The sequence below is a fragment of the Littorina saxatilis genome, linkage group LG9 (genome assembly GCF_037325665.1).
Source record: "Littorina saxatilis isolate snail1 linkage group LG9, US_GU_Lsax_2.0, whole genome shotgun sequence".
Classification (NCBI taxonomy): domain Eukaryota; kingdom Metazoa; phylum Mollusca; class Gastropoda; order Littorinimorpha; family Littorinidae; genus Littorina; species Littorina saxatilis.
This window is the reverse complement of record NC_090253.1, coordinates 18631117-18654623: the sequence shown is the minus strand read 5'-3', so window position 1 is coordinate 18654623 and position 23507 is coordinate 18631117. Positions and strand designations below refer to the sequence as shown.

Below are 23507 nucleotides of genomic sequence, written 5' to 3'. Positions count from 1 at the left end.
CAATCTCGTCGACGTCATGCTCATATCCCGTTAACATACGACTCTCCTTACGGGCCAGGCCCCCCCCCCCCCTCCCACACCCACATTGAACCCATTTTTAAAGACGTATTAGTCATCGCACGCCCTGACAGAAAGAATAAGATTACAAACACAAAGTTCTGAACAGTTAAGCTTTTTTTTCGCTGTAAGATAGTAGCCTTCTCACCGGATAGCAGATGAATGCAAAAATTGAAATGTCTTGTCGGCGGTTAAAAGAGTCTTATGCATAAAAAAAACACCATCCTGCTTCTGCAAATCTATCGTCAGGCGTAGAGGACGACTGGCACTGTTCGCCTTCTTGTCAAAATATTACATAGGCAGAAAAATGTAGAGAGAAGGAAAGTTAAAAAAAATAAAAAAAATAAAAATTATATATGTAATGTAAAGAAATATCTACAATGGTTTTTATACGCATTCAAGCCCTCATCACAATCAAATATCACGATTCGCACTGCGAATGCAATGCCGAAAGTCGAGTATATAATATAATTATAAGACGCAAATAACTCGAGATGGCAGTCTGCTACTGATGATTTCTAAGATGATATATTGCAGAAATGTAACATTTGATTTAAAGACTTATTACATGACGGGCGCAGTGGCCTAGCAGGGGAGGGGCAGTTAAGCCAGAAGGGGGGGGGGGGGGGAGGTGGTGACAACCAGGGATTGGAAGACACCTGGTGGGGTACAGGGGCAACGCCCCGTTTGAGGGTCTGGGGGTCTTTGCCCGGAACCCCTGTAATACCCCCCCCCCCCCCTAATCCGCCCCTGCCTAGTGTATAAGACATCCTGCAGTTTCCTATGCGGAAGATAGCGGGTTCGAATCGCGGCCGCGTGTCACGTAGTGGTGGCAAGTGTTTGACGACTGTTGTCCTTGGTGGCAATGTTGCGTTATTTTCGGCGCGATGTATCATTTTGTGTTTGTTGATGGGTGCATTCCGTGCGATTTCCCAGTGCCAGTTGCTATAACACTGTCAGCGAATTATGCACGCTTAGATGGCGTATCTCGTGCGCTAGCTGTGGACCTTGCGTTGCAGCAATTTTTGCGCAGGCCTTGGGTTCTGTTTCGTGCGTATGAGTACGACAGAACTGCGAGAGTTCACGGTTTGGATGGCAGAGAAGCTGGACAGAGTCTGGACTGTGTGGCGGCGTTGGGATTTTTGTTGGCAACTACCAAGAGCCGCTGGGGTAATTGTGTGTTGGAATGTGTCTTGTTTCGTTTGTTTATTGGTTGTAATTATTGTCGTCTACTGTGGTGTCGTTGTCTCAGTTGTCGTGTGAAATTTTGTGTGAACTAACATTAGTTGACAGTTGTCAGTGGACAGAACGATTAGTGGTCAAGGTGACGTTTAAACCAAGTTCAAAACAACTCCAGCTTTTGCTTTGTTTGACGACTGTTATTTTATCAAGGGACGTTAACGTGTATTACAATCAAGAATGCCAAGCCTGGGTTGCTTTCCGTTCTTTGGAAATTGATTATAGCATTCATGGTTATTGTGGAGATTTATGGTTGTTGTAAATATTGTTGCCGGGTGATTGACAGCTCGCAAGACAATATTTCCTGGGGGTAATATTATTGTACACACCTAGGGCTGGGGGCAGTGGGGGAAAGGATATGTTTCGCCGACTCTGGGACTCAGTGGTTATCGAATGTGTTGCAGCTTTCTTTTCTTCTTGATGTTCTTCATCAACCCACCTGTTGCCTCGACCCTGTCACGGGTGTTGTCACCGTGGCAGTATCCTGCAGCGCTACTGTGTCCCACTCTCAGCTTGGGATGTCCGCCCGCCTTCGGAGCTTGATTTGTGCACCGTCGATGCCGGGTGGGTTCGCCTCCACCGTGCTTCGTCTCCACCGCCGTCCGTCCTCGTTGTCGCCGGCGCTGATGGTGGTGACGTAGGGGGCTATAACTACGCTCTCGCATGAACTGACGCCGAGACCCTGGCTCCTCACCTTCAGGAAGCCCGCGCTGCATGAGCCGAGCTTCAAGTTACCCCGTCGACACTTCCGGGGAGGACCAGCTTACCTGCTTAATTGCAGGCAGTCTATCGTCGACGTGACGTCACCGTCAAGGAACACTTATCTTCGCCGACAAAGAGCTAAGTCTTCCATCTTTTCCCCTCTCTTGTTCCCGGCCCGACGGTGTCAGTCATTTTTTGTTGTTTACCCCACAGAGAGGAAAAACTTGTAAATATTGAGACAACGCAGGCTCGTCTCAATAACTCTTGATCTTCGGGAGGAGTCCCAAGATATGCATCAGGGAGTAGTCCCTAGACTTTCTTTGAATATTTGTTTCATGCGTTTTCCCTATTAAATGTACAGGGTCAGTCTTTGTTCTCTTAAATCTTCAATTAATTGTTCCTGTTTCTTGTGAATTTCATGAACGATTACTGTGGCGAAGACCCTTGAATTATTATTGATCGCAATCTATCGCAGGTCCTTTTCCCCGTGTGTTTGATTGCCTAAGGCTGCAGCCGGACGTCTGCCTTGCCTTGTTTATACTTGTGTGTTGTCGTGATCTAGCACAGGGGTGCTGAGTAACTATTCCCATTAACCCTTACTAACCGCTTAATAGTTGTGTGCGTGTGCATGTGTTATAAGTGTGCTTGAAGTTGGAAACAGAGTGAATACAAATGTGAATAATAACTTGGAAAAGGATGCAAAACGGGCTTGGTTATTTCTTTTATTAACACCAACAACACAAGTAACTTACATTTCACGCCTTGACGTGACATATTTGGTGGAGATGCAGGGTATAAAACACGGTTGACATATAAAGCTAACTTATACTTGATTTTTTTTATTTTTTATAAGTTCATAAGTTGTTAACCCTCTGTTTTACTTGTTCCCATTCCTATTTGTTCACTTGTGTGGTATATAGCCTTGTCCCTTGTTGTGGGTTTTTCCGAGCTATTTCATCTTTGCAATTTGATTCACACTCGTTCTTCGTTACGGGTTTCGGTCTTGTTTTCATGATGTCATGCACAGACGATGTCTAAGGACTCGTCTCCAAGGAAATTACGTTCTTTACCACGTGTTGATTATTCCGAACAAACAGTCACTGACGACGATAATTCTTCTTCCTCTGACGTAGTTGATACTTCGGAGTATTCGCTTTCTGATACCTCTTTTGTTGCCGCTCCTGCTCCTCCGCTGGCTGCTACTCCCTCAGGTAATCCTCCTACCACCATGGACTACCTTCAGTTAGGTAAGGAGGCCGGTCTTACCGGACGTGATTTGTTGGATTTTGTGGTTGAGGCCGAAGAGAGGAAACGTAACTTTGAACTAGAAGCTGAGGAGAGGAAACGCCGACTCGCCATGGAAGAAGAAAGCCACTCATACGCTTTAGCCAACCCGGAACAAACGCATGCTCACCAGGTTGCTTTGGCGGCCGCCTCAGTCACGTCCAAGAAATCAGACATTGGCATTATTGCCGACAAAATTCGGTTGCCTTATTTGGACGATGGGGATGATGTGGATACGTACCTGGCCAAGTTTGAGCGTATTGCTACGCAGATGAAGTGGGAGGTCTCGACTTGGGCCCTCAGGTTGAGTGGTCACCTCAAGGGCAAAGCTGCCGAGGTTTATACGAAGTTGTCATTTGAAATAGCTGATGACTATGATGTTTTAAAGGGTGCTCTTTTGAAAGCTTTCCATTGCACGGCAAAGACGTACAGAGAGAAGTTCCGCGCTGCCAAGCGTGTTGGTTCCGAGACATACGAGCAGTTATTGGAGCGCAGCAAGATGTATTTGGACCGTTGGCTTGATCTTGCCAAAGGCAATCGTGATTTTGACAGCCTCTATGACCTCATTCGTCTTGAGCAGTTCATCGACGGTCTGCCCGCTGATGTCAAAGCATTTGTGAAGGAGCGGTCACCCGTATCGGCTGACGCTGCTGCTGCCGCTGCCCAAGCTTATTTAGAAGCCCACGAGCCGGATTGCAAAAACCCGTTCTCTCGTCGTCAGACCGAGTCTGTCAGTGCCGTAAGTACTTCCGGTGCCAAGAAGAAGCATAGACAGCGTCGCCAGGCTGCCAAGTCTGAGGAGAGGGAGAGTCAGGTCAGTTCTCCTGCCTCTCAGGATAATTCTGAATCGGTGGCCACCATTAATGCGCCGCCCGGGGAAAAGAAACATTGTAATTATTGTAATCGGGATGGCCACGAGGCTGATTATTGCTTCAAGCGTGCTCGTGACGTCATAGCTCGCGAAAAGTCGTCGGTTACCGGTTCCGGGCAATCGTCCGCGATTTTTGGATGTGTTCATGTGATCTCCGCTGACGATTCTGTGCCAAAGTTGCGTTCTCGGTTGTGTCCAGATTGTCAGGCTGCTACCGCAGGCGATAACTACATGGTCAAGGTAAAAATTTGTGGCATTGAGACCGAGGCTCTCAGAGACACGGGTTCTAACATATCGCTGGCTCGGCGTGATATCGTCCCTAAATCATGTTTCACAGGCAAGACCCGCGATCTCACCGGTGCGTTCGGCCCGGATAGTCGCGTCGCTCAGATTGCCCACGTGGATGTAGAGACACCTTATTACTCCGGAGTTATCGAGATCAATGTCGTGAATGATCTCAACACTTCTGTTCTCATCGGGAATCACTTCACTCTTCCCTCCGGTGTGGTTGTCGAAGTCCCGACTTACGGCCCGCGCGATTCGTGTGCCGCTGTGACTCGTGCTCAGGTTAAGAAGGACGCCTGCGGCGATCTTCCCCTCGATCCTAAATCACAAGGTCTTCAGAAGACTAGGCAAGAACTGATTGATGCCCAGGAATCTGACCCTTCTCTCAAACGGATGCGTGATTTGGCTCGCGACCAGCACCCGTGGTCCTCCCAAGGTCAAGGCCGTGTGCGGTTCATGTATCGCGCCAACGTTTTGTACCGCGAGTATTGTGGTTCTGATGGAGTGTTCCACCGCCAAGTTTGCGTTCCTCACCCGTTCCGCAGCGAGGTCTTAACTCTAGGCCATTCTTCACCGATGGCCGGCCACCTAGCTGCTAGACGCACGTTGAGCCGGATCTGGTCGGATTTTTATTGGCCGGGCATGTGTGCCGACGTTCGCCGGTTCGTCGCGTCTTGCGACTCGTGTCAGCGCACGGTTCCCCGCGGCAGTTTGCGCAGGGTTGCTCTCGAGAAAATGCCGCTGGTGGATGTTCCTTTCAAACAGGTAGTGATTGACCTCATCGGGCCCATCCATCCTCCGTCCGGCATGTCCCTAGTGCTTCAGTTATCTCTTTATAGACTTTTCCATGTCATACACTCTGGCATAGCCATCTTCGGTGTCACCTGTCACCCGCGGTTTCCTCTGGGATGGGGGTTTGTCACGTAGTGGTGGCAAGTGTTTGACGACTGTTGTCCTTGGTGGCAATGTTGCGTTATTTTCGGCGCGATGTATCATTTTGTGTTTGTTGATGGGTGCATTCCGTGCGTTTTCCCTGTGCCAGTTGCTATAACACTGTCAGCGAATTATGCACGCTTAGATGGCGTATCTCGTGCGCTAGCTGCGGACCTTGCGTTGCAGCAATTTTTGCGCAGGCCTTGGGTTCTGTTTCGTGCGTATGAGTACGACAGAACTGCGAGAGTTCACGGTTTGGATGGCAGAGAAGCTGGACAGAGTCTGGACTGTGTGGCGTTGTTGGGGTTTTGTTGGCAACTACCAAGAGCCGCTGGGGTAATTGTGTGTTGGAATGTGTCTTGTTTTGTTTGTTTATTGGTTGTAATTATTGTCGTCTTCTGTGGTGTCGTTGTCTCAGTTGTCGTGTGAAATTTTGTGTGAACTAACACTAGTTGACAGTTGTCAGTGGACAGAACGATTAGTGGTCAAGGTGACGTTTAAACCAAGTTCAAAACAACTCCAGCTTTTGCTTTGTTTGACGACTGTTATTTTATCAAGGGACGTTAACGTGTATTACAATCAAGAATGCCAAGCCTGGGTTGCTTTCCGTTCTTTGGAAATTGATTATAGCATTCATGGTTATTGTGGAGATTTATGGTTGTTGTAAATATTGTTGCCGGGTGATTGACAGCTCGCAAGACAATATTTCCTGGGGGTAATATTATTGTACACACCTAGGGCTGGGGGCAGTGGGGGAAAGGATATGTTTCGCCGACTCTGGGACTCAGTGGTTATCGAATGTGTTGCAGCTTTCTTTTCTTCTTGATGTTCTTCATCAACCCACCTGTTGCCTCGACCCTGTCACGGGTGTTGTCACCGTGGCAGTATCCTGCAGCGCTACTGTGTCCCACTCTCAGCTTGGGATGTCCGCCCGCCTTCGGAGCTTGATTTGTGCACCGTCGATGCCGGGTGGGTTCGCCTCCACCGTGCTTCGTCTCCACCGCCGTCCGCCCTCGTTGTCGCCGGCGCTGATGGTGGTGACGTAGGGGGCTATAACTACGCTCTCGCATGAACTGACGCCGAGACCCTGGCTCCTCACCTTCAGGAAGCCCGCGCTGCATGAGCCGAGCTTCAAGTTACCCCGTCGACACTTACGGGGAGGACCAGCTTACCTGCTTAATTGCAGGCAGTCTATCGTCGACGTGACGTCACCGTCAAGGAACACTTATCTTCGCCGACAAAGAGCTAAGTCTTCCATCTTTTCCCCTCTCTTGTTCCCGGCCCGACGGTGTCAGTCATTTTTTGTTGTTTACCCCACAGAGAGGAAAAACTTGTAAATATTGAGACAACGCAGGCTCGTCTCAATAACTCTTGATCTTCGGGAGGAGTCCCAAGATATGCATCAGGGAGTAGTCCCTAGACTTTCTTTGAATATTTGTTTCATGCGTTTTCCCTATTAAATGTACAGGGTCAGTCTTTGTTCTCTTAAATCTTCAATTAATTGTTCCTGTTTCTTGTGAATTTCATGAACGATTACTGTGGCGAAGACCCTTGAATTATTATTGATCGCAATCTATCGCAGGTCCTTTTTCCCGTGTGTTTGATTGCCTAAGGCTGCAGCCGGACGTCTGCCTTGCCTTGTTTATACTTGTGTGTTGTCGTGATCTAGCACAGGGGTGCTGAGTAACTATTCCCATTAACCCTTACTAACCGCTTAATAGTTGTGTGCGTGTGCATGTGTTATAAGTGTGCTTGAAGTTGGAAACAGAGTGAATACAAATGTGAATAATAACTTGGAAAAGGATGCAAAACGGGCTTGGTTATTTCTTTTATTAACACCAACAACACAAGTAACTTACATTTCACGCCCTGACGTGACACCGCGCCCGGTGGGTAAAATTCGCACCATCAAATAATGTACCCCTACCACAATTTGGACACCCCCCCCCCCCCTACCCCCCTCATCCTACTTAGGTCCGTGGGATTGTTCAGCAGAGTTTTCAGTTCGTGACACCGGCCCTGCCTACACCGGAGGAGGTATTGTTGGACATAACAAGAAATTCCTCCGAGGTAGGAAAAACACCCCCGTCCTTACCATTCTCACTGCCACCAACTGAGAAGGCACTGCTAACAAGTGTGGTTAAAATAAGTTGATTGAGTGGACAAAGAGACAGGCGGAGAAAAAGACAAATCAATATAACTCTTTCTGTAACACCTACTGACCGCATACAGAAAACAAAAGATCCCGAAAAAAAAAATCGGTTTGCGCTGCGCGCTGAGAGCAGGTATTGAAATATCTCATCGACCAGATTTTGTCCGGGGTGTTTCTGCCGCTTCGCCGGGTAGCAAGTAGAGCCGAATACCCGGCTTGAGTGGCGCACTGTACGCCGGCTTCGAACCATGGACCCGTCAAGCTTAGGTCCCTTCCAGACTCCCATACTTGTCGACGACGCCCTAGGTACCACATCACAAACAGAACTGTGCAATACACAGGTGTTTTTTACAGACACACTCAAACACACACACACACAGAAGCCGTATATATATATCTATATCTATTGTATAAATATATAGAGATAGATGAGAGTGTATTTTTCGCGTGGCTATAAATTGATTCGACCTTTGCACTTTTACAGTGAGGATAATTTACGGGTCCAATTTACGTTCTGGACACTGCGACAGAACGCCGGGAATATCCGAAGATGCCCCTCATACTACAGTGCACCATACGAAGGAAGGGAGGTAAACGCTGAAAACATGGAGAAGATAAGGAAGAGTTATGCGTAGTTGATCCCCCAAAAAAACCAAAATCCACCAATAACTCCATAACCGTGTGTTTGACTGGTCCCAATTTTTGTAAGGACCGTCTCAGGAATGTATAGAACCTGTTCACCAAGTTTGGTGACGATCGGTCCGTTCATTCTTGAGATCTACTTGCGAACACAAACAAACACACAAACAAACAAACAAACACATCCAGTGAAACCTATACACACCCCTATACCGGGGGTGTAACAACTATTACACTACACTGACGGGGCGCCCTAAGACTGCAGGCAGTCTGCCGCATGCCACAACTTTGAGAGGAATCTGGCCACTCCCAAGTTCGGCGCGGGATGTGTGTCCCAGAGTCAACTTTGTGCAGACTCTCCCCGGTGTCCAAACACCCCCGTGTCATGCACGCATGCGCACGATAAAGATCCCAGGGTCACAGCGAAAGTCTCAAGCCTTGAAAACACGAATACATGCATGCAAAAATATGAAGCCCGGGTGTGCGTTCGGCCAACAGCAAATAAAGTAACCATTTCAGCACTGACCCAAGACGACCCAACCCGGTCCCTAGCCCATCTCAGGTCTCCTCTAGCAGCCAGCGGCCAACTGTCTACATCCCCCCCCCCCCCCCCCCTGCATTTTTATTTTTTATTTTTATACAAAGCCGGGTTTTCCCGTGTAACATGCCACTAATGGCTTTGCTGTGAGGGCGTAACTTACATTTTCTCTTCTACTGAACCGATCTTCATGAAACATCACATCCTTGGGTTTGGTATTCCCAGATGTTTTTTTCTTTTTTTCGATAGATATCTTTTATGACGTCATATCCGGCTTTTTGTGAAAGTTGAGGCAGCACTGTCACACCCTCATTTTTCAACCAAATTGATTGAAATTTTGATTAAGCAATCTTCGACGAAGTCCGGACTATGGGATTGAACTTCAGAGTTGGAAGCTAAAAAATTAGTTAATTAGTTTGCTCATTAAGGTTGTCATTAAAATCTAATTTTAAGAAACAATGGGGGTGGGGGGGGGGAGAGAGAGAGATTGAGAGAGAAAGACTTTTAAAGAGGAAAAAGACACATAAAGAGAGAGAACGAGAAAGTAGTAGTTGTGTGTGTGTGTGTGTGTGTGTGTGTGTGTGTGTGCGTGTGCGTGTGTGTGTGTGTGTGTGTGTGTTGCGTGCATGCATGCATGCGTGCGTGAACGAGAGAAAGGGTAAGAGAGAGAGAGAGAGAGAGAGAGAGAGAGAGAGAGAGAGAGAGAGAGAGAGAGAGAGAGAGATCCATGCGTATCACAAAGAAAAATCAAACACAAACAAGCTCCCTAATGGCGTCACTAATAGCGACACATGTTAGCGTGACCAATGTTTTTGACAAGACTGAACAACACCCTTGACAATCAATTTCATGACACACAAAAACCGCAGCATGCAGTAGAGAAGGCACAATATTATTTATTTCTTCACGACTGGTTCATCGATTCCGAACGAGCACTGATGGAAAATTGTTACCAGAATAAACAAGAAAAGACACCACACATCCATCTTCCAACCCAAAAGCTCAACACAAGACTTTCGCCGACTCTCCAATCATACTCTCAGGAGAGAGAACGGTTTTAAGTAAGGCTGACCATACATGGCACAGAATAAAACAAGTCGCGTAAGGCGAAAATACAATATTTAGTCAAGTAGCTGTCGAACTCACAGAATGAAACTGAACGCAATGCCATTTTTCAGCAAGACCGTATACTCGTAGCATCGTCAGTCCACCGCTCATGGCAAAGGCAGTGAAATTGACAAGAAGAGCGGGGTAGTAGTTGCGCTAAGAAGGATAGCACGCTTTTCTGTACCTCTCTTTGTTTTAACTTTCTGAGCGTGTTTTTAATCCAAACATATCATATCTATATGTTTTTGGAATCAGGAATTGATTTCGACAATTTAATTTTGATAATAATTTTTATATATTTAATTTTCAGAGCTTGTTTTTAATCCGAATATAACATATTTATATGTTTTTGGAATCAGCAAATGATGGAAAATAAGATAAACGTAAATTTGGATCGTTTTATACATTTTTATTTTTTTTTACAATTTTCAGATTTTTAATGACCAAAGTCATTAATTAATTTTTAAGCCACCAAGCTGAAATGCAATACCGAAGTCCGGGCTTCGTCGAAGATTACTTGACCAAAATTTCAACCAATTTGGTTGAAAAATGAGGGCGTGACAGTGCCGCCTCAACTTTCACGAAAAGCCGGATATGACGTCATCAAAGACATTTATCAAAAAAATGAAAAAAACGTATGGGGATTTCATACCCAGGAACTCTCATGTCAAATTTCATAAAGATCGGTCCAGTAGTTTAGTCTGAATCGCTCTACACACACACACAGACACACACACACACACACACATGCACACACACACGCACGCACATACACCACGACCCTCGTCTCGATTCCCCCTCTATGTTAAAACATTTAGTCAAAACTTGACTAAATGTAACAAACAAGAAAGGTAAGTTGTTAAAACGTTGTTATTGACAAAATTACGTCACAGTCACAAATATGTCGACCCAACGGTCTTTTAAGTGAACAGACAAACAAATATCACAATAAACTTATCTTGATGGAATTCAATTTTCGCCCTCTCGCCAGGAAGCCGAGCGAATGAATAAACGATTAAAAGACCGTTGGGTCGACATATTTGTGACTGTAACGTAATTTTGTCAATAACAACGTTCCAACAACTTACCTTTCTTGTTTTTTGATTCTGAATTTTGGAACGTTGGCAGTCTCTTTGTTTTTTGGATGTATTCATACATGGCACAGTTTCATGCATCCCGACTTGATCATTAGGCTGTGGAGGGAGGGAGTAAGGGGATGAAAAGAGGGTGGTGGTCGTAGTAGAAGCGATGGTAATGGGGGGGGGGGGGGGGGGGACTGACCATACGTTTTTGTATGGTATGACCAGGGTAATCTGTGAACCATATATATCACCTTTTCGACGTGAAAGCTAACATTTGTAGAGCATCTATAGCACAATTATTTTTTCCAAGTTCTTTCTGTTCAATTCTGTCTTTTTATATTTAGTCAAGTTTTGACTAAATATTTTAACATCGAGGGGGAATCGAAACGAGGGTCGTGGTGTATGTGCGTGTGTGCGTGTGTGCGTGTGTGTGTGTAGAGCGATTCAGACTAAACTACTGGACCGATCTTTATGAAATTTGACATGAGAGTTCCTGGGTATGAAATCCCCGAACGTTTTTTTCATTTTTTTGATAAATGTCTTTGATGACGTCATATCCGGCTTTTCGTGAAAGTTGAGGCGGCACTGTCACGCCCTCATTTTTCAACCAAATTGGTTCAAATTTTGGTCAAGTAATCTTCGACGAAGCCCGGACTTCGGTATTGCATTTCAGCGTGATGGCTTAAAAATTAATAAATGACTTTGGTCATTAAAAATCTGAAAATTGTAAAAAAAAAAAAAAATTTATAAAACGATCCAAATTTACGTTTATCTTATTCTCCATCATTTACTGATTCCAAAAACATATAAATATGTTATATTCGGATTAAAAACAAGCTCTGAAAATTAAATATATAAAAATTATTATCAAAATTAAATTGTCCAAATCAATTTAAAAACACTTTCATCTTATTCCTTGTCGGTTCCTGATTCCAAAAACATATAGATATGATATGTTTGGATTAAAAACACGCTCAGAAAGTTAAAACAAAGAGAGGTACAGAAAAGCGTGCTATCCTTCTTAGCGCAACTACTACCCCGCTCTTCTTGTCAATTTCACTGCCTTTGCCATGAGCGGTGGCCTGACGATGCTACGAGTAAAATGGCATTGCGTTCAGTTTCATTCTGTGAGTTCGACAGCTACTTGACTAAATATTGTATTTTCGCCTTACGCGACTTGTTCTGATCAATTCTGGTCAAAACAGGAAGAAGAATGTGTTCATTGGCTATGATTACTTCTTACACATCTTAATTGACCAGAACTGCAGAAAAACAAATTAACGAATGTACCGACATATGTTTCATTGCAAATGTTTTTCGTTCGAGCAAAACCGACCAAACAACTCCTGTGGCGGGAGAGGAGGGGGGGGGGGGGTCTGCTGAAATCAATACTTGCAAGGGTAAATGGATAATCCCTCCTGCCCCCTTCCTCTTCCCCTCCTGCTTTTCAGATTGGCAAATGCTGGCCAGCCCTCCTCCGAGTATCCTACAAGCGTGCATTTGTCTACAAAGGATCAAAACTGTTGAACTTTTGCACGAAGCAAAGAAAACCTTTTTAAAAAAAATTTAAAAAATAAATTGGATCAACTGTTAGTCATCGGAATGAATTGAATGGGGGTATTTACGACTGGCCTTATTCAATGAGACAATGCAGTAATTCGTCCCGATCGCAAATTGTTTGATTTTCCTTGGATAGCGCGTCAGACGCGCTTTGAGCAGTTTGACCAGCGCAACATCTGAGAATCATAGAGATTGCTGAGTGCGACTGATTGCTTTTGCCGAGTCCTGCAGTGTCAATACTACTGTACACGATTAGCTGATTGCTGTATTGAACCGCGCGTGGTCTTGGCTTAAAGGTACATGTACTACATTTCTCATCCTGGAAAGATTCATCATCATTTACACGATGGCCTACACTCGAGGGGAAGGTACCTTACATCATCATTTACACGATGGCCTACACTCGAGGGGAAGGTACCTTACATCATCATTTACACGATGGCCTACACTCGAGGGGAAAGTACCTTACATCATCATTTACACGATGGCCTACACTCGAGGGGAAAGTACCTTACATCATCATTTACACGATGGCCTACACTCGAGGGGAAGGTACCTTACATCATCATTTACACGATGGCCTACACTCGAGGGGAAGGTACCTTACAAGGTCTATTTGTTCCGTGTAAACCATTATAATAAATAATGCTGATCTCCCGTGTAAAAGCCTGACTAGATCCATTGTAGTGGACGTGATCGTTCACACGAGAAGGATGGGGTCTTTTATTCTTAGTATGCGCAATGGGTGAACTGCTTTGGACGAGAGTGGAGTGAGGTCAAGTTTGAGGATGGTTGGTTATTGCGGTGGGTTTTTTTTATCGTCTCTTCAGCTGATTTTGCTATCCGAGACCGATGCAAGTTTGTGTCCTGTCTCAGTCCACGTCAAGCTTGAGGAGAGGGTGGGGGGTCGGTTAATGTATAATTTCTACGCCATCTCAAGACGAATTGCGACTTTAGGAAAAGTAAGCCGTCTGAAAGGGAAAAACTGTACTCGTATAAAAGTTCCAGTCTGAAAAGGAGGGAGTCTTGAAATGGAGGTAAATTTACTGATTTTATGAACAGAAAATCTGATAAGTCAAAGTCTTAAAAATGAGGAGGTCTTAAATTGGGAGGTCGTAATCGGCGGGGGGGTAGTTCCACCGAACGAAGGTACTAGGTCAGTCTGGTGGCTCGGTTGGCAGAGCACTGGACACAAGTTCACTGGACACTGTGTCACAAGTTCGAATCCAGGCCGGAAGGGCACGGGTCGACTTTTTGTGCTGACTCAGAGACTGCATCCATGCCCCACCCTCGTGGCACTGCTGTGGCACGTAGAAGACCTCCGTCAGTCTGCCAGACGAGCAAGTGGCTGGTTAAGCCTCAACAAGCACACTTATGGATAACGCGACTCTTGTTGCTGTTAGCTTTTCCGGCCTTGGAGTAAGCGACCCCGGGTTTCCACTAGATAATGTCATTAGAAATGCGATGTGGTGCCAAAAGACAAATTTCCATGTTTATGTCAAATGAAAATGGACATTAAAGTTGTCTTATCTTAACGTGTGAAAATGAAATTACAAAAATACAATGAAACACGAGCGACCCTTTTCATTTAATAGTTCATGACACTAAAAGCAAAGTAAAATATGAAATAAGTCAAAGACGCGGCTCGCAAACGTCGAAGAAAATTAAACATGTCTAAGTACATAATTATTGCACTTTGTTTTCTAACTTTTTACTCATGCACATTGTATATGTTTCAGTGTCAAACACAAAGACATGCAAATACAGTATATGTCATTTGTTGGCAAAACACACACACACACACGCACACAAGCACACACGCACGCACACACACACGCAAGCACACACACGCACGCACGCACGCACACACACACGCAAGCACACACACGCACGCAAGCACGCTCGCACGCACGCACACACATACACACACACGCACACACACACACACACGCACACAGGCACACACACACACACACTCTCTCTCTCTCTCTCTCTCTCTCTCTCTCTCTGTCTCTCTCTCTCTCCCTCTCTCTCTCTTTCTCTCATCCTTAATAAAAGTAGTCACTCAGCGTTTCTCACAAGAACGCCCAGTTTCTCTCATTATCAGCCAGTCTCACAGCTTCTTCACTTTTCGCAACACGTCTTCTAATATCCTCAGTTAACACAAACTTCTTAGTCTCATTCGTAACTTTCCTTCGCTTCTTTCTTCGAAAATTTCCGTTGTTTTTCAAAGCGCAGTCAAAGTCTTGCGCAGACACAGACACCTCCAGGAACCGCAGAAGGTCGCGCAGGGTAGCGTTCAAACGAAGCTCCAAATCTTCGTATTTAACGACGTGCAGTGGCCCCTGAAAGTGCAGCCAGTCGGTGTTGAACGCAGCCCAGTAGTCTAAAGCACCAGGCCAGAACGACTCCCAGCCTGAAAAGATACAAAATCAGATTGACTGCAAACGTTCCAAAATTCAGAATAAAACAAAACATGAATGATACGTTATTGGAACGGTTATTATTGACAAAACTAAAGGTTACATTTACTAGTGGGTCGACGTACTATAGTTCTGTACATGTAACGTTCTTGTTTTGTCAGTAATAAAAGTTCTAATTACCTACCATTGGTATAAAGGAAAAGAAAGAAGTGTAATGAATCAACAATATATAGCAATTCAATCAAGATGGATTTAGAATGTAACAGATTCTGTGATTGGTAAGATTGCCAGCGTTCAATTCTGATGAACACTGGAAATCTGCTCATTGAACACCTGTTTCAATTCTCTTGTTCTTCTTCTTCTTCTTCTTCTTCTTCATTCATGGGCTGAAACTCCCACGTTTACTCATGTTTTTGCACGAGTGGATTTTTACATGTATGACTGTTTTTACCTCGCCATACCGGCAGCTATACTCCGCTTTCGGGGGAAGCATGCTGGGTATTTTCGTGTTTCTATAACCCATCGAACTTTGACATGGATTACAGGATATTTTCTGTGCGCACTTGGTCTTGTGCTTGCGTGCACACACACACACAGATAAGGCACTGGCAGGTCTGCACATAAGTTGAACTGGGAGATCGGAAAAATCTCCATCCTTAACCCACCAGGCGCGGCCGGGATTCGAACCCACGACCTTCTGCTTAGGAGGCCGGTGTCTTATCAACAAGGCCATTGCGCCTGTCACCAGCGTTAAATTCTGATGAACACCGGAAATCTGCTCATTGAACACCTGCTTCAATTCTGATGAAGCCGACGGGCTTCAATGAGGCTTTCGTTGCGCGTCAATTGACCGTGCTAACCTCGAATCATCTAACGGAAGCCTATCAATTTTTAATTAGTGACCAGAAGGAACGAAGGATGGAAAGAAGGTGGAAGAAGTAAAGAAAAAAATATGAACAAAGCCAAACAAACGCACAGGCAGGCAGAGAGCTAGAACTATGCATTACAAATCCTAATAACTGGTGATAAATTTGTTATCTCAGATCTAGGACCGAGCGCCCTTTCAAGTTTTAGGTTTAGAGGAAGTTTAAAATAATGGACAAGTGAAGAAAAATCAAAAGAGTTGTAGAACTGCTTAGGCCCTAAGTCAAACCCAGTTTGGCAGAGGTTCAAATTACCTACCGGCACGGTTGGCCTAGTGGTAAGGCGTCCGCCCCGTGATCGGATCGAGGTCGTGGGTTCGAACCCCGGCCGGGTCATACCTAAGACTTTAAAAATGGCAATCTAGTGGCTGCTCCGCCTGGCGTCTGGCATTATGGGGTTAGTGCTAGGACCGGTTGGTCCGCCGGTGTCAGAATAATGTGACTGGGTGAGACACGAAGCCTGTGCTGCGACTTCCGTCTTGTGTGTGGCGCACGTTATATGTCAAAGCAGCACCGCCCTGATGTGGCCCTTCGTGGTCGGCTGGGCGTTAAAGAAAGAAAGAAAGAAAGAAAGAAAGAAAGAAAAAGATGTTCAAATTACAGCCTGTCAATTGTCTTCCAACTTACGTTCTTCAAAATCCTTTAACTTGGCATGACCAACATGGCCGCCGTGCAGCCGGTTAAACTCCGCAAGGACTGCGTCACGGGGATGACGTAATAACAACACTGCACGCTGGAAGTGACGTCGAACATCCGGGTGACCGTCGTGAGTTTTGACCACAAGCACAGAGCCGTTGTTGACACCTTCTGCGGGGAAGCCCGCCATCTTCAGGAAACCGTCATCGTACATGCTGCCCGTCATCAGTTCTGCAAAAAAGAGAGGATGACGTCACATTAGTGATGACGTCAGCGGTTATCGGGATATTTGCATTACCCTGTCGTTCTTCTGGAATTCATTCTTTCAGAAGGCTACCCTCGTAACCCCACTTGCTGTCTATTATATCTTAAAGAAAAAAAGAAGAGAAAAACACAAACAAAAACAAATTATAAACAAACGAGCACACAAGCTAAAACTTTAGAAAACAGCGAAAACAACAATTATAACAGAACAACAATTATAACAGAACAACAATTATAACAAAACAACAATTATAACAAAACAATTATAACAAAACAACAATTATAACAAAACAATTATAACAAAACAACAATTATAACAAAACAACAATTATAACAAAACAACAATTATAACAAAACAACAATTATAACAAAACAACAATTATAACAAAACAACAATTATAACAAAACAACAATTATAACAAAACAACAATTATAACAAAACAACAATTATAACAAAACAACAATTATAACAAAACAACAATTATAACAAAACAACAATTATAACAAAACAACAATTATAACAAAACAACAATTATAACAACAAAACAACAATCATAACAAAACAACAATTATAACAAAACAACAATTATAACAAAACAACAATTATAACAAAACAACAATTATAACAACAAAACAACAATTATAACAAAACAACAATTATAACAGAACAACAATTATAACAGAACAACAATTATAACAGAACAACAATAACAACACACAAAACGAAAAGTTTTTGACATCCAGATCTGTGCGGTTTTCCATCACCGAGTTTGATCCGCTGATTCCTAACGGGCAGTTTGCTGGCAGTTTCAAGGACATCAAGATCATGTCCAGGGGATGTCGAAAGCCATCTGACTCAAATTCTGGTGCGTACGTAAGAAAATATTTTTTGCGCGAGTATTAAATCCATTTAATACGGGTTGAACAAATCCACGTCTTACGCCCGTAACGTAGCTACATCAAATTCCACGACTTGGGGGTCTTGTAGGTTAATCAGATTGAGCCTCTTTTGGTGAATCATTTTGTTTCACAATATTGATTGCACACGAACCTGTTTTGAGCCAAAAGGCTTTCCATACATCACCACCCATCACTCACCCGTAGCCTGCTGAAGAAGATGCCTCACCCACGTGTTTCCAGAACCGGGTGCACTGGCCAGTGCAGTCACCAACCCGGGTGGATCCGCGAAGCGCAGACGGTGATAACACGGGTAGTCTCTCCCACGGCCGGGAGCAAAGTTTCGGGGAACCAGTCCCCCGTACGAGTGGAGGTAGCGCGGGGGGTTAGTGTGAAGCATGTAGGCGATGAAGGAGAGATTGACGATGACGACGATGAAAGCGCACAGCGGGAAGGCTTTCCTGCAGTAGAAGCATCTGTAATTGACAGGAACATATTTATTTTAATAAATACACTAAAAAAAAAAAAATTTTTAAAGCCATTGTTTTACCTTATCACTACACATGTATAAACGGACATTTGTACTGAAGTTGATGACATTAAAACACAAGAAACAAAAAGACACTGTTAATCTTAAAGGATGTCATCAACTGAGCCCGATCTTGACTTTCGCAGAGACTTCGCGTGCAGCTTTCTTTCTTTCTTTTTATATTTAGTCAAGTTTTGACTAAATATTTTAACATCGAGGGGGAATCGAAACGAGGGTCGTGGTGTATGTGTGTGTGTGTGTGTGTGTGTCTGTCTGTCTGTGTGTGTGTGTAGAGCGATTCAGACTAAACTACTGGACCGATCTTTATGAAATTTGACATGAGAGTTCCTGGGTATGAAATCCCCGAACGTTTTTTTCATTTTTTGGATAAATGTCTTTGATGACGTCATATCCGGCTTTTCGTGAAAGTTGAGGCGGCACTGTCACGCCCTCATTTTTTTACCAAATTGGTTGAAATTTTGGTCAAGTAATCTTCGACGAAGCCCGGACTTCGGTATTGCATTTCAGCTTGGTGGCTTAAAAATTAATTAATGACTTTGGTCATTAAAAATATGAAAATTGTAAAAAAATAAATAAAAATGTATAAAACGATCCAAATTTACGTTTATCTTATTCTCCATCATTTGCTGATTCCAAAAGCATATAAATATGTTATATTTGGATTAAAAACAAGTTCTAAAAATTAAATATATAAACATTATTATCAAAATTAAATGGTCAAAATCAATTTAAAAACACTTTCATCTTATTCCTTGTCGGTTCCTGATTCCAAAAACATATAGATATGATATGTTTGGATTAAAAACACGCTCAGAAAGTTAAAACAAAGAGAGGTACAGAAAAGCGTGCTATCCTTCTTAGCGCAACTACTACCCCGCTCTTCTTGTCAATTTCACTGCCTTTGCCATGAGCGGTGGACTGACGATGCTACGAGTATACGGTCTTGCTGAAAAATGGCATTGCGTTCAGTTTCATTCTGTGAGTTCGACAGCTACTTGACTAAATATTGTATTTTCGCCTTACGCGACTTGTTATCTTTCTTTCTGTTGTTTTTTCTTTCTTCCTTTCTATTAGTATTTTTTAAAGTATTTTTTTCTGTCTGTCTTACTTTTAATATTTAGTCAAGTTTTGATTTATATTTAGTCAAGTTTTGACTAAATATTTTAACATCGAGGGGGAATCGAAACGAGGGTCGTGGTGCGTGCGTGTGTGTGTGTGTGTGTGTGTGTGTGTAGAGCGATTCAGACTAAACTACTGTACCGATCTTTATGAAATTTGACATGAGAGTTCCTGGGTATGAAATCCCCGAACGTTTTTTTCATTTTTTTGATAAATGTCTTTGATGACGTCATATCCGGCTTTTCGTGAAAGTTGAGGCGGCACTGTCACGCCCTCATTTTTCAACCAAATTGGTTGAAATTTTGGTCAAGTAATCTTCGACGAAGCCCGGGGTTCGGTATTGCATTTCAGCTTGGTGGCTTAAAAATTGATTAATGACTTTGGTCATTAAAAATCTGAAAATTGTAAAAAAAAAATAAAAATTTATAAAACGATCCAAATTTACGTTTATCTTATTCTCCATCATTTGCTGATTCCAAAAACATATAAATATGTTATATTCGGATTAAAAACAAGCTCTGAAAGTTAAATATATAAAAATTATTATCAAAATTTTTTTTCGAAATCAATTTAAAAACACTTTCATCTTATTCCTTGTCGGTTCCTGATTCCAAAAATATATAGATATGATATGTTTGGATTAAAAACACGCTCAGAAAGTTAAAACGAAGAGAGGTACAGAAAAGCGTGCTATCCTTCTCAGCGCAACGAATACCCCGCTCTTCTTGTCAATTCCACGGGCACTGCCTTTGCCACGGGCGGTGGACTGACGATGCTACGAGTATACGGTCTTGCTGCGTTGCGTTGCGTTCAGTTTCATTCTGTGAGTTCGACAGCTACTTGACTAAATATTGTATTTTCGCCTTACGCGACTTGTTTCTTGTTCGTCTGGGAGTTTCTAGCCTAATCAAACCGAACTTTCTTTTTTTTTCTGCCGACATGGAGAAAGAGAGAGAGAGAGAGAGAGAGAGAGAGAGAGAGAGAGAGAGAGAGAGAGAGAGAGAGAGAGAGAGAGAGAGAGAGAGAGAGAGAGAGAGAGAGGGGGGCAGCGAGGGGAGACAGACAGACAGACAGAAAGATGCAGACAGAAAGAGGCAGAGAGACACAGATAGACAGACAGACAGACAGACAGACAGACAGGCAGGCAGGCAGACAGACAGACAGACAGACAGACAGACAGAGCAGCAAGAACATAAAAAACGCTCAAAACTACAAAATCACAGCAAATCACATCACAACCACCACCAGCTACAACGACAGCGACAAGCACATCAAAGTCAGCCACAACCACTCATCCGAGCGCTACGTCTTGGCCTGACGAATGCCCACTTTGTAGTAGGGAGGGCAACACACGGCCACATCTCTTTATCCCCCGTTCCACCGGACAGCATTATCAAAGAGCAAGCGAGATGGGAATAGCAGCAAAATCGTTGCAGTAATTTTCCATTACAAACGTCTGTCTGTCTGCATCACAAGTTATGCGGAAATGGGAGTTTCATAGGAACAGGAACTGGAACACGACAAACCAACCCGACACACAACCCGCAACCTCCCCCCCCCCCCTCAACGCCCCCCCCCTCCCCACCACCACCATCCTCGCGTCTGACTCGCCCTAGCTCCACACACACTCAAGCACAAACCGAATACTTCTATCTCCTCCATCAATGTTTAAAGATATTTGACGGCTTTAAACTTGAAATCGATCAACCGCTTTCGTGGACAAGACCCTTCGTTTGAATTCTACATAATAATGGAACAGCCCTGGTGTGTGTGTGTGTGTGTGTGTGCATGTATGTGTGCATGTATGTGTGCATGTATGTGTGTGTGTGTGTGTGTGTGTGTGTGTGTGTGTGTGTGTGTGTGTGTGTGCATGTATGTGTGCATGTATGTGTGTGTGTGTGTGTGTGTATGTGTTTGTGAGAGTGTGTGGATGTGTGTGTGTGTGCATGTATGTGTGCATGTGTGTGTATGTGTGTGTGTGTGTGTGTGTGTGTGTGTGTGTGTGTGTGTGTGTGTGCATGTGTGTGTGCATGTATGTGTGTGTGTGTGTGTGTGTGTATGTGTGTGTGTGTGTGTGTGTGTGTATGTGTGTGTGTGTGTGTGTGTGTGTGTGTGTGCATGTATGTGTGCATGTATGTGTGTGTGTGTGCGTGTGTGTGTATCACAAAACTTTACATCTGTATTTTTTTCTAGCTTAGATCGCTACATCCTTTCTTTTACGATTTGTTCGATAGGTGCGTTTGATAGCGTTGTATTATTTTTTTTTCTCCCAAGGAAATTCGGACTGCTATCCCAGGGGATAGCATGCAGCGACAGAATCGCGCTACCCAATTTGTTCCCCCAATATTCGAGATTTTCCAAGGCCTCAGATTTTCGCTGTGACCTTGTGATCTTTATCGTGCGCAGTTGTGCACACGGCGGTGCGAGTTCGGGCACGTTGAAGAGCCTGTTCAAAGTTGACTCTTAGAAATAAACTCCTCGCCCAGGCCCGGGTTCGAACCCACGCCGATGGCAACCAGCTGGTTATAAGGCCAGTGCGCTTCCGACTGAGCTGGTCCCCGCCTTAGTGATGGCGTAAGCTATTATTTAAAACAGTATTTTTTAAAAAGCACGAATCCTAATTTTCTTGGAAACTGCGGTTATTCTGCTGCACAACCCGATCAAACAAAGTCTACACATCGTATTTGCCGGGAAGAAATTCGACAAACAAAATATCAACCGGTATGTTATGTCTGATCGGCCGCCAACTTCACTTCCGGTATTGAAGATTTGTGTTGGCGAAATACCGGCAGTTTCTGTGTAACACCAACATTGATCATATATTTAGTATCAAAAACGTACATAAACACTACGATCACAAACGTTTATTAACACTACGATCAAAAACGTTCATAAACACTACTATAAAAAACGTGAATGAAACACTACGATCAAAAATGTGCATAAACACTACGATGAAAAACGCTCATAAACACTACGATCAATAACGCGCATTAAAACTACGATCAAAAACGTTCATATACACTCCGATCAAAAAAGCGTAAAAACACTACGATCACAAAACGTGCATAAACACTACGATCATAAACGTTCATACTTCAACACTACGATCATAAACGTTCATACTTCAACACTACGATCATAAACGTTCATACTTCAACACTACGATCATAAACGTTCATACTTCAACACTACGATCAAAAACGTACGTAAACACTTCGATCAAAAACATACATAAACACTACGATCAAAAACGTTCATAAACACTACGATCAAAAACGATAATAAACACTACGATCAAAAACGGTTATAAACACTACGATCAAAAACGGTCATAAACACTACGATCAAAAACGGTCATAAACACTACGATCAAAAACGGTCATTAACACTACGATCATAAACGTTCATAAACACTGCGATTAAAAAAAAAAGCATAAACACTGCTGCTTTGAAATAAGAAGGGGCCTTAATTTCTTTCTTCCCGGTCCTACACAAGTAAGGTTCAGCAGCCTGCACCCATATCCAGGCAAAGATAAATAAAGCTCGCTATAGCTAGACTGGAAAAACATCCCGCACAGAACTCGTAAAGTTAATCTAGCTAATTGAATTGAAGGCGTAACAACGTGGAAAAAAGATTTGCTCCAGCATTCCGGTCGCAAACAACCGAGAATAGCATTTTGTAAATTTACGGAGTAGATTAGTGAAAAGGGAAAGAAGGGGGGTGGTGATGGTGAGGGGGAGGGGGGGGGGCTGGGTAGGGGTGAGGGAAGAGAGAAAAGAAACAATATATATTACTTTCTTCTTTTATTGCTGGCTCTGCATTAGAAATTGACCCCCTCCCCTCTAATCTCTCTCTCTCTCTCTCTCTCTCTCTCTCTCTCTCTCTCTCTCTCTCTCTCTCTCTCTCTCTCTTTCTTAGCCTGTTTGTGTGTGTGTGTGTGTCTGTGTGTGCGTATGTGCGTGCGTGTGTGTTTGTTTGTGTGTGTGTGCGTGCGTGTGTGTTTGTGTGTGTGTGCGTGTGTCTAGGTGTGAGTGTGTGCTCGTTCGTTTGTGTGCGTACGTGTGTGTGTGTGCGTGCTGATGTGCGTGCGTGAGGGAAAACAAACTCGCAATATATATGCGTCTCGAAAGTCGAACAATGTCGGCAAATCAGCTACCCGAATGTCTACTCGCTGATAGATATTAAGTACACGATAATGACTTTTCTCTCAACGGATCGAGCAGTCGCGCGCCTTCTTCAAAA

At 43.8% G+C, this 23507-nt stretch overlaps 1 protein-coding gene across 1 annotated transcript in view; it reads right to left on the bottom strand.

Moving 5' to 3' along the window:
• Nucleotides 1–14424: 14424 nt before the first annotated feature.
• Nucleotides 14425–23507, bottom strand: part of LOC138975509 (WSCD family member CG9164-like) — a gene marked incomplete in the record, with an annotated part of 26717 nt that continues 17634 nt past the window's right edge. The window contains 3 exon segments of the mRNA XM_070348213.1: nt 14425–14865; nt 16423–16662; nt 17794–18068. Coding sequence (XP_070204314.1) covers nt 14525–14865; nt 16423–16662; nt 17794–18068 — 856 coding nt within the window.